The 12843-nt window shown below is 36.8% G+C and overlaps 1 protein-coding gene across 1 annotated transcript in view; it reads left to right on the forward strand.

Annotated features, from left to right (window-relative positions):
* Positions 1-4085: 4085 nt before the first annotated feature.
* VPS45 (vacuolar protein sorting 45 homolog) overlaps positions 4086-12843 on the forward strand; it is a 61577-nt gene continuing 52819 nt past the window's right edge. The window contains exons 1-4 of the mRNA XM_045544956.1: positions 4086-4478; positions 5134-5268; positions 8226-8286; positions 12497-12576. Of these exons, the coding sequence (XP_045400912.1) occupies positions 4386-4478; positions 5134-5268; positions 8226-8286; positions 12497-12576 (369 nt within the window). The 5' untranslated portion in view covers positions 4086-4385. The remainder of the gene's footprint in view (positions 4479-5133; positions 5269-8225; positions 8287-12496; positions 12577-12843) is intronic.

Raw genomic sequence — 12843 nt, forward strand, 5'->3', positions numbered from 1 at the left:
GAGGAAACTCAGGCACAGAGAGGTTGTATAACTTGCCACAAGTTACATAGCTACCGCACAGCAGAGTCCAATATGGGCTGGCTGATTCCAGAGCCTTAACTTTTGACCTCTGTATTATACTCTTTCTATTAGTTAAAAATAACAATTTTCTTAAATATCCATGAGTATATACTGACACAAATAAATGACTGAATAAATAAATGGGAGAGAAGGGACACTTCTTCTTTACAAAAGATTCCAACTAATAAATGTAGAAGAAATGAGGAAAATAATTACCATTAGGGAAACTCCAATTGTTGCAGGCAAGAACCATCAAAACAGCTAAATTAACAGGTGAAAGTATTATGAGACACAGGGTATTTTCATAGCCTCTACACATCTCTCCATGTGACATATATTAATTGTAAGGAGAAAAATAGTACGTTTACAGTGGAGAAACCCAGCAGACACCATCTAAACCAAGTGATCAATGTTAACATCACCAATAATAACATATATCAACATTATGTACCTCATGATATTGAGAAGAGTACATCACTTCTGTGATATTCCTGCCAAAAATGCACAAACTCAATCTAATAATTAGAAAACACTGGGCCGGGCGAGGCAGCCCACACCTGTAATCCTAGCACTTTGGGAGGCCCAAATGGAAGGATTGCTTGAGGCCAAGAGTTTGAGAACAGCCTGAGGGACAGCAAGACCTGTCTCTACAAAAAACAGAAAAATTATCCTGGTGTGGTGGCATGCACCTATAGTCCTAGCTACTTGGGAGGCTGAGGCAGGAGAATCCCTTGACTCCAGGAGCTGGAGGTTGCAGTGAGCTGTGATGATGCCACTGTACTCTACCCAGGGCAACAGAGTGAGACTCTGTCTCAAAAAACAAAAAAAAAAGTAAAAGGCATGTCTATGTTTTGATTTGATTGAGCATTTACTATGTGCCAGGCACTATGTAAAATACTTTTCTGTACATCATTTAATTCTCACAATTTCATGAGGTAGGTTATATTATTACGATCTATAAGATAAGGAAGTGGTTAGAAAGGTTAAGAACATTACACAAAGACTGGTTGTATGGCACAAGCAATACTGCCATTCTTTCTCTAAATATTTTTTCAATTGCTATCAGGTAAGAAATCTAATTAACTTCAGTTTCATTGAATTTCATCTTTACTACCCTCCTATCCAGCACCTGAGAAATGTTAACATGAAGCAATAAGGACTATGGTAAATAGAGAATTAATAATTTAAGATAATTAAGAGTTGGCCATATTGTTATTATAATTATACTCAGTCTTATTTGTCCATCCTTTTATATTAAAGCTTTGAGTTCTGCTGGGGGAAAAGCATGATTCTGAATAAATATAAAATGAGCAGTTAAACCTCTCAACAGTATTATACATACTACTAGGAGGAAGTTGAAGTACATGTGATTACTTGGATAATCATTCCTGAGTAATTTACACACATCCTTATAAGCCTAAATAAAATGTACAAATGTAAATACTGCATTTTTTAACTTCCTGTTTTCTATCCTTAAAGCACTGATTTCTTGGACCTTGTGAAAACAATTTTTCAAGTAACTGCAATGGAACCTTTCATAGTTAATGTAATTATTCATATTTGAAGGATGTTATGATTTTTTTAATTTTATGTCTTTATTATTGAAAATATTGATTACAGTTTATTTACACTCTAAATAAAAGATAAGAAAGGCACTTCATATTGCCTTCTGTCTCTTGCCTACAACAAAATAAGTAACTGAGTCTATCCTGGATGAGTCACAAAGCAAGAGTTTGGGGCTTTATCATTGGTTTTAGTCCTATTTTTAGAGGTATGGGGATACAAAAGAAGTTCTTAATTTGGAGACATTTAAAATGGTTTGTGTGGTTATCTTCAAGAAGGAAGTACACTGTCAAACTTCAGGATCATCACAGCATTCTTTAAATATATAATAATTAGGCTGGGCACAGTGGCTCACACCTGTAATCCTAGCACTCTGGGAGGCTGAGGCGGGCGGATTGTTTGAGCTCAGGAGTTCGAGACCAGCCTGAGCAAGAACTAGACCCTGCCTCTACTAAAAATAGAAAGAAATTATATGGACAGCTAAAAATATATATAGAAAAATTAGCCTGGCATGGTGGCACATGCCTGTAGTCCCAGCTACTCGGGAGGCTGAGGCAGAAGGATTGCTTGAGCCCAGGAGTTTGAGGTTGCTATGAGTGAGGCTGACGCCACGGCACTCTAGCCTGGGCAACAGAGCAAGACTCTGACTCAAAATAAATAAATAATTATTATTTCATTCAAAATGTTCATGGTCCGTATCGTATAACTCAATGTATAAAATAACACTGCCACTGACATCAGTGGAATTTTATGGGAAACAGAATGAGTTAGTAAGCCTTTTTAAGCAGGCATTTTCCTCTTCCCTCAAAAAGTTATGTGTCCACGTACAAAAAATCAAAAAGATGCAAATTCTATTACTTACAGATTGACTATTGTATTAAAAAGCACAAATTTCACAGGCAGGCCTTTTTCTCCTCCTCGTTCTTTCTAAAAAATGCAGAAAATGGAAAAAAACTTACACTGAAGCCCAAATTATAGACAAGAAAAAGAAAAACCAAATGACTGGGAGATTGGAGGTGAATTTTCAAATATCAGTAATTTATAGAATTTGCAAGTGAGTTTTATTTTTCATTAACATTGTTTTGATGTTTTCTATAGTATATGAATGTTTTAAATTGATTAGAATTTTCACATGTTAGATTTTTTTTATTTGTATTCCATTTAAAGATTCACATCTTCACTTTAATATATAACTTTAGACTTTTCTTTCAAAACATATCTAAAAATTAGTAAAATGTCTAATGGGAAGTTTTATTTACTTGATAGAAAAATTGAAAAAGAGAGAAAAATAAATACATTCTTCACAGTTTCAGAGGTGACAAAAGTCTCTGATATTTCAAGTGGCTTCTAATTCCCGCTTAATAAAGGATTTAAAAATTGCATAGAATGTTGCATAATCTTAGCTAGATTAATGTTAAAGTGCATAATCTTAGCCAGATTAATGTAAAGATGCTATCAGTCTATTTCAGTTATATACTTCTTACAATATATATAATGAAAGAATTTATTTGGTAATGCTTAATCTATTGATTAAAGTGACCCCACAAACGCTGGTCACCATTTTGGTGGAAACATTTGCAAGCATTTATGGTCACTGATTTCTTGCAGTTGCTTCTTGTTTTCGTCCTGATTTTACAATTCCCCAAAGTAAAGGTGCAGAAAACAAACCCCTACCCTCCTTTTCGAGAAATGACACGATAGAGAAGAAACCTGTGTGGTGTAAACACAAATGCAGACATTTGGAAGTTGATGGCTTCACGATTAATTTTGTTGCTTAACTTCGTTGTTCATTAAGTAAAAACTTGTGAATTTTCCCTTAAAATCCCCGTGCTAGTTTGTTTTTGCCTCGCTAAATATGTGCCCCCTACCCATTTTGGACTCTGCAAACTCGGCTCTTGCCCTCAGTTTCAGTGTCGCGGGTAAACCGTGCCCGGCGCCAGCTAGAGCCCGGGGAGTCCAATTGCCCAGGGCGTCGAACAGATGGTCCCGGGGGCAGCGAGCCCCTGTGGTCGACCCCAGCTCCAGCCCTCCTGGGGAATCTGAGGCTTCTCCCAAATCATCCCTAAATGGTGTCCCCTTTCTTCATTCATTCAACATATATTTGTTCAATTTCAGATGCTCCTCTGTCTTCGGAAAACCAATTCAGATCTCACTTCGCAGCCTCAACACCGGGGCAACGTCCCTGCCTTATTAAAGATCCAATGAGGCTGGGAAGACGAATTTCGACCAAAGCTTAGGAAATACGGCGTGTGATTTACTAAATGTCGTCCCTTCGAGTTTCGAGGGGCCGGGAGCATTATGCCACTTCCCTCCCCTTCCTCCCTCACTGCCAACCCTAGAGAGCTCTAATAGCAAATAGTGACCATTAGCCAAGCTGCCGTTCTTGCCTCTGAGCAAACCTTATGCCAAATTCCTCATTCCACGAGGCGCCACCCTCTTCCCGAAGCCAGCAGGAGGGGCTTTAGGCCGCAGCCGGGCCTCCAGGACCAAAGGCAAGAAAGGGTCTGAGAGTCAGGCCTCAAAAGACTCCGGTCGGAAGGGGTCGAGAATCTCAATGTTTCAGCCGGATTTTTCCGTCCCACGGGGAGGCTTGGCCCCGGGTAACCCGCAGCGGAACTACAAGTTCCAGCACCGTGGCTGCCCGGACTCCCGGAAGCCGGAGCCCAGCCGGGAGGAAGCAGCTGAGACCCCTCCAACAGGCGGGGGTTAATTTAGCAACAAAAAGGGGGTGGGAAGGGCTCGGCATCTGTCAGTTCGCCACCATGAACGTGGTTTTTGCTGTGAAGCAGTACATTTCTAAAATGATAGAGGACAGCGGGCCAGGTATGAAAGTACTTCTCATGGATAAAGAGACGGTGAGTTTGCTTTTGCTCAGTATTTGTTTGTGACGGAACCCTTCCTTCCTTACAATAGCTGGTCCCATTCCACTGTAAGGTTTAGTATTTAAAGATTTTTAAATAAGGGTCAGTTCTGTGTGGATCTGAAAAGTTGTATATTAAGTTAGTTGCAATTAAAAAAGAAAAAAAAGTTGTGTAAAGCTTGCCCATTATGCTTTCAGTCTAGATGGCTCTAACCACTGCCCAGAGACTTAATGTACTCAGAACAATTTATTGGAATCAAATCCTTTTCTAAGTAGCCTCTGCCAAGAAATCATTAATATATGAGACAGAGCACTTGGAAGACTTAGGGATAGGCCTGTTATTTCCATTCAACATTGTGTTTTTTAAGTAAAACTGTTGGTGCTTAAACTGAAATGACAGGTCATGTGTTGGTCACAGATCAAAAACAAAAAATTAAAAAAATTATTTTTGGAAATTTATGGATTGTTCCTGTTCAGAGAGGATGTTTTTCATTCTGGTACATTACCTACCTGTTTCGGATGTTTAGTGAATGTTTATTCCATGTGTTAGTATTTAAGTTATCCAGCTAAGTATTAATAAAGGCTTAGATATTGCTGCTTGTTATTATTATTCTGGAATAGCATGATCTTATTTAATTCTTTTTTTTCAGACTGGCATAGTGAGTATGGTATACACACAATCGGAGATTCTTCAGAAGGAAGTGTACCTCTTTGAGCGCATTGATTCTCAAAATCGAGAGACCATGAAACACCTGAAGGCAATTTGTTTTCTTCGCCCTACGAAGGTACTACATAAACTGAGCTGCCACCTACCCAGGCAAATGTAGAACACTCTGATCTGAAAGCATTAAGGCAAAATAAATTTGTATTATCATCATTTGTGGCATCATAATTATCCTGGTTTGTCAGTGTCATAACCTTCATTCTTCTTTCCGTATCTCAGTTCACCCCTTACAGCCAGTTCTTCCTTCAAGCTGTCTTTTAGGTTCACAGCTATTCCCAAAGCCACTAATGAACTGCTCTTAACAGAGATCCACATCACTTTATTCCTGAATTAACCTCCGTACTTGTCACACTGAACACCACTGCCACTTAATCTTATATATAGCTATCAGTGTTTTCAATCATTTTATTCACATCTATGCTCAGGAACCTATAGTGGCTCAATTTTACTTCCATGATTAGATCTATATTTAGCCCAGCAGTCAAAGTCTTCCTTTAGCTGGTTTGGTCTGCCCTTATGTATCCAGCTTTCTTGTGTCCCAACTCTGTTCCTCCACTATGTCCAAATAGGCCTTTTTGTCATCATTTTACATGCTCATTCTTGTCCTTTATTTGTTCTCTTCCCCTAATTTCTTTCTTTCTTTTTTTTTTAATTTCAGAATATTACAGGAGTACAAACATTTTGGTTACATAAATTGCTTTTGTACAGTTTGAGTCAAAGTTATAAGTGTGCCCATCACCCAGATAGTGTGCATTGTACCTGTTAGGTGTGAATTCATCCATTCCCTCCCCCCCCCCCCCGACTTGATTTCCATTGAGTTTTACTTCCATATGTGCACATAAGTGTTGATCAATTAGTTCCAATTTAATAGTACGTGTGATGTTTGTTTTTCCATTCTTGTGATACTTCACTTAGAAGAATGGTCTCTGGTTCCATCCACGTTGTTGCAAAAAGTATTAGTTCACCATTTTTTTATGGCTGAGTAGTACTCCATGGGATACATATACCACATTTTATTAATCCACTCGTATTTGGTGGGCACTTCTTCCCCTAATTTCTTTAGTCATTTGTCCGTTTTGTCCATCACCTTCTAAATCTTGCTTGAGTCTCTCCTTTAAAAATCCTTTCCTGTTTCAATCTTATATATGTATACTCTCTTGCTTCATATTCATTTTCTTCAACTCCAGTGCATTTTTACCACGCTGGTACATCATATATTTTCTAAAATGCAAATCTGAGCATGTCATTCCTGCTTGAAATCCTTGAATGACTTCTTATTGCTTTTATGGTAGACAAAACTCCTTAATTGTGGCCTGCAAGGTCGAGTGTGGTCTAGTTCCTACCATTTCTCCAGCCTCATTTCAAACCATTCCCCGTTTTGCACTCTGTGCCTTAGCAGTACTAATCTTTTGGTCTGCTATAGTCCCCTTGTTCTATCATGCCACAGAACCTTCACATAGGCTCCTCCCTCTGCCTGGAACTTCTTTACTTCCTCAAGCAAACCTTCCATGGTTTTGCTGACCAGGTCAAACCCACTCTTATAAGCGCTCATAGCACCATTTTTTCCTCCCTAATGCTTGTCATGGTTGAAGATGTATATAGTTTATCTATCTCACCTACCAGCAGTAAGCTCCATGACAACAGAAATGGTATCTCTTTTTTCTCACTCTTATATTCTCAATGCCTGCTACACAATGAACACTCAATAAATAGTTGCTGAATTAATGAATACAGGTTGTGTTGTACTAGTTTCTAATTGTTTCGTATTTGTAGCTCTTAGTTGTGAAATTTTGGTTCAGGAAGGATCTTAGAGATCATCTAGTTCATTATTTCCTAATATTTTTAATTAGAGAACCTCTTTCACAGCTATATATACTCTCTCAAGCTCTCTTAAGAATCTTTTAATTCACATTGTCATTTTTGCCTAGCATATTATGAAGAAGTAATTTTAAGTGTAAAATATTTGTTATTAAAAACAATTTTGGCCAGGCACAGTGGCTCATGCCTATATCCTAGCACTTTGGGAGGCCAAGGCAAGAGGATCATGTGAGGCCAGGAGTTCAAGACCAGCCTGAGCAACATAGCGAGACCTTGTCTACAAAAAATAGAAAAATCAGTCAGGCATGGTGGGTGTGCCACTACAGGCTACAGGTGCACCACACTACAAGCACATGCCACCACGCCCAGCTAATTTTTTTTAGTAGAGATGGGGTCTCACTCTTGCTCAGGCTGGTCTCAAACTCCTGAGCTCAAGTGATCCTCCTACCTTGGCCTAAGAAACATGATATGATATATTATGTTTAGGAGACCCAATTTATATTTTAACCATGTGTCATAGTATCAAATATAGATAAGCCTGAATTATAATCTTATGTAATTGGAATTCTTATGTTTTGACCATAAAAAAGTCAACTTTTTTTTGTTTTTGTCATATTTTATTTTAAAATAATGTAATTATAGAAAAGGTCTTAGCCTGCTATTTGCAAATACTTCACAAACATTGCAGTTGTGCAGAGTCTTAGGTCCTGATAAGTTAATAAATAAAATATGAATATAGTTAACTATACTTTCTCTCAAATGTTAATTTTTAAAGGACTAGGCATATTTTGATGTTCTATATAAAAATTCTGATCAGAGGAATACAATTTATAGCCAAGCAGCTATACTGAGGCAAATTTGCAGAATTATTACCAATTTTATGTTGTGTTCAATATTCATGTCCCTTATATATTTTCTTTAATTTGGCCAAAATATTGTAACTGGTTAATATTTAATATTATATATAATATTAAATCATATATGATTCCTGATTATTTAATGTTATTACATGTTATTTAATGATTATTTAATTATTAATCTTTTTTGTCCCCAGCCCTTACCCCACAACATACACACACTTAATCTAAACCTCAATATATGGTAGACTCTCAGTAAATAAATAAATCAGTGGATGATACTTAATTACTTTTTTACTTTAGCAACTCTTCATATTTTGTTACTTTGTTCTTTATTATCTAGGAGAATGTGGATTATCTGATCCAGGAGCTCCGAAGACCCAAATACAGTATATATTTTATTTGTAAGTACATTAGTTCACTTTTTCAATGATGTAACTACATCCTAGCTAGTATGTTTCATCGAACACTCTCATGTCATTAATAGTTTATTGAATCTATCACTATAAAAATCTGGCTTCTTTAATGTCCTTTCAGAGTATTGAAAGTCTTGTGACCAGCATTCTATTTCAGAAAGCTAAAAGTGATTTCCATTCATCACTGATTGTTTAGATAAAAAATTTTGTCTTACTTTGCCTTTCAAGATGCTTTGTAAGTCAAAAGTTAAGTAGCATGGCCGGGCGCGGTGGCTCACGCCTGTAATCCTAGCACTCTGGGAGGCCGAGGCGGGTGGATCACTCGAGGTCAGGAGTTCGAGACCAGCCTCAGCAAGAGGGAGACCCCGTCTCTACTAAAAAAATAGAAATTATCTGGCCAACTAAAATATATATAGAAAAAATTAGCTGGGCATGGTGGCACATGCCTGTAGTCCCAGCTACTCGGGAGGCTGAGGCAGTAGGATTGCTTAAGCCCACGAGTTTGAGGTTGCTGTGAGCTAGGCTGACGCCACGGCACTCACTCTAGCCAGGGCAACAAAGCGACACTCTGTCTCAAAAAAAAAAAAAAAAAAGTTGTAAGTAGCCAAAGTTCACATCTCACCTCTGCCAAAAAAAGTGTATGCTTATTCCTATTTTGCACTTATGAATTGAGGCATAGAAGCTGATTTATTTATTTTGGGGGAGGATATACTTGAGTTTGTTGGAAAAGCAGAGATTTATTTTACATACCAGAAGAAAACATTCCACTTCTTTTTGCTACTGTATGTAATGCATGAAAGTAGAAGTCATCAGGTAGGTATCTCTTATGTGCACAACTTTTTTTGGGCAGGGAGTGGATAGGGGAGGTCTAGAAATAAACTAGGTTTGTGGTTACTATACAATTTAGGTGGATTTTTTTGATCCAGTACATTCTGCTGTAGAAGTTACATCTGTTCTCCTCTAGATGTCATTATTGATCTTCATAGGACTGTAGTCTACTTAGCTTTTCCAAAACCAAGGACCAAACTTAATGCTGGGTAATTACGGCATTTGAGAAGTTTTAAAGCTCACTTAAAGGTTTTAGAGTTTTAGAGTTTAGACTGTAACCTAAGACATATATACTTTCTTCAGCATACACTATTTAATAATGGTACCAAAAATTAACATTTAGAATAAGACTTGATATGTTATAAAGAGCTCCTTCATTTTATTTTGTTCAGTTCTGTGTAGAATTGAAAAGTTATATAAAGCTTGCCAGTGAGTTTTCAGTATAGAACACCCCAAGAGGGAAAAGTAGGTAGTTTTATTAGTCTCTAGCATCCTAGGGGTGTTTTTTATTTGTTTGTTGGTTGGTTGGTTGGTTTTTGGCTGATATCCACAGGGGTTTTTTAATTACACTTTCTGTTTTGAAATAATTGTAGAGTCACATGCAGTTGTAAAAAAATAATAACGATATCCTGGATACCCTTTACCCGATTTCCCCCAATGTAGCATCTTAAATGAAAATAATACAGTATCACAATCAGGGTATTAACATTGATACAGTCAGGATGCAGAACATTTTCATCTCCACAAGGATCCTTTATATTGCCCTTTTATTAGCCACATCCACAACTCTCCCACCCCAACCCCGTCATTAACCCTGACAGCCACTAATCTGTTCCTTATTCTATAATTTTGTCATTTCAAGAATGTTCTATAAATGGATTCACACAGTATATAACCTTTTGGGATTGGCTTTTTTCATTCAGCATAATTCTCTGGAGACCCATCCAGGTTACTGCATGTATCAGTAGTTCATTCGTTTTTATTGCTGAGTAATATTCTATTATATGGATGTACTTCAGTTTGTTTATCTATTCACCATTGAAGGACATCTGAGTTGTTTCCAGTTTTGATTACTACAAATAAAACTGCTATAAACATCTGTGGTTTTTGTGTGAACACAAGTTTTCATTTCTCTGGGATAAATAATGCCCAGGAATGCAACTGCTGGGTCATGTGGTAGTTGCATGTTCTATGTTGTAAGAAACTGCCAAATGTTTTCCAGAGTGACTATACCATTTTACATTTTCACTAGTAATGCATGGGTGATCTGGTTTCTTTATATCCTCACAAACACTTGGTGTTGTCTCTATTTTTTATTTTAGCCATTGGATAGTTGTGTGGTCATTCTAGTATTTTTTAGTCTGACCAAAACTAGATCCTTAGGAAGGTGTAAACACTTTTATGCTCAGTTACGTGTGTGTGTATGTGTATTTTTTTTCCATGTGCTGCCAAATTTAAGTGAACATATAATAGAATCACTCTTGGTGAGTCTCTTGGCTAAAAATTGAAGAGGTCATGAGGTATAAGACCCTTTTTTCCTCTAAAGAGAGTTCTTTGCAGCAGTTGAGATTAATAAAGGATAATAAATCCAGTATTTACTCTTATGATTCTAAAGATTGATTTGGACTGTAAATCTATGAAGCAGAAGAAAAAATATAAAGTAGTTAGCACCAAAATCTATGAAAAATGGACTACTGAAATTTCTTGGGTAGAGCAATTTCCAAATTTTATTTGATTGAAGCAAACCAAAATAAATTTATATATAGTAATTTTATTCATTACAAACTTTCAGCACAATTTATATCAGCACTAAACTGGCCTATCATTTATCTCATTTTTTGTAATTTTCTTTTCGTATACTTTTATGTCTACTAAATCTTTTATAGCAGGCTCCTCCCTTTATTAAAATACATTTTATTATAGAAATTTTCAAATACAAACAAAAGTAGAACAGTATAATAAATTCCAGTGTACCTGTCACCTGTTTTCAACATTTTTTTTTTTTTTTGAGACTAGGTCTCGCTCTGTCATTCATAGCTCACTGCAGCCTCGAACTCCCAGACTCCAGTGATCCTCCTGCCTCAGCCTCCTGAGTAGCTGAGACTACAGGCACACACCACCATGCCCAGCTAATTGTTTTATTTTTTGTAGAGAACAGGGTCTTGCCATGTTGCCCAGGCTGGTCTGAATTCCTGGGCTCAAGTGATCCTCCCACTTCTGCCTCCCAAAGTGCTGGGATTACAAGCATGAGCCATTGCACCTGGCCCAATTTCAACAATTATTGAGACATGCCCATTCTTGTTTTAGCCATACTGCCACCTACTCCCCCACCAATATTATTTTGAAGCAAATCTAAGACATCATATAATTTTATCCATAAATATTTCAGTGTACATCTCTAAAAAATGACTCATTTTTTAAAAACCACTGTTCCATTATTACATCCAAATAAAAATGAAAAATAATTCCTTACTATTTTCAAATGTTCAGTGTTCAAATTTCAAGTTTTCTCATGTCTTTTTTTTTTGTTTGTTTGTATCAGTATCAAAGTAGGTCCACACACTGCTATTAGTTGAGATGTTAAGTTTCTTTAGTCTTCTATAGGTCCCCTCCCCATCTCTGCCCCATCTCTCTCTCTCTCTTTCTCTGAAATTTGTTTATTGAAGAAACTGTTAAGTTTTCCGCAGCCTGGATTTTGCTGATTGAATCCCTATGGAGTAGTTTAACATGTTCCTTGAGTTTAAAATGTTACTCTATTCTCTAGTTCCTATAAATTTATAGGTAGATATAGAGCCTTAATTAGATGAAGATTCTATTTTTTTTGGCAAGAATACTTTATAGGTGATGTTGTATGTTTTCATAGGTTGTCTCTTCTTGTGATGTTAGCAGCTGCTGATGTTCAATGCCTAGGTCCATCTATTGATTCATTAGAGGTTGGAAAAAATCATGCTATTATAATCCTGTCATTAATATTCCTTCTTTGTTTTTTAGCTGGAATATTTCTATAAGGAAAAATTTCCCCTCATCTACTATTTGGTTACTTGGTGGTACAGTTTATATATAAAAGACAAGATAAAAGCTTACTTCTTTCTCATTGTTTGCTATTTTCAATATAATTACTCGGTTCCCTAGTATCCGTCAATGCCTCCAGTGGTGGTCCTTTTATTTATTATTATTATTATTATTATAAACTTGACATATTTGTGCTACTTATACCAATTTGAAGGTGTTTGACTTTGACAAAGTTTGGTATCACAATGTGTACCGAACTTTACTTACTCATTAGACTTTAACTATCAGGCCCATTTACATCTAATTGTAGCAGAGATGATCTCCTTTGAGTCAACTGCAACTCGTATGTCTGTTTCAGATTTCAGTAATGTGATCAGCAAGAGTGACGTGAAGTCATTGGCTGAAGCTGATGAGCAGGAAGTTGTGGCTGAGGTTCAGGTAAACATGTTGGTCCTATAACACATCTCTTATATTGGCCCTTTCAAAAGATTTGAATCTAAAAATAAGGTTCTTTCTCAAAAAAAGAGAGGCTACTGATCAGACAAAATAATGTGCATCGTGTCAGACTATACTTCCATTTAGAAAGTTTGGAAGAGGTATTAATATCAAATTGGATAGGAACAGAATTAAAGGAATAAGTGGGAATAAGGAGATTGGGCTGATGAATTGACAGGAAGGGTTACACAGGGTTAGGGACAGAATCGG

This window comes from Lemur catta, chromosome 3 (genome assembly GCF_020740605.2).
Source record: "Lemur catta isolate mLemCat1 chromosome 3, mLemCat1.pri, whole genome shotgun sequence".
Classification (NCBI taxonomy): domain Eukaryota; kingdom Metazoa; phylum Chordata; class Mammalia; order Primates; family Lemuridae; genus Lemur; species Lemur catta.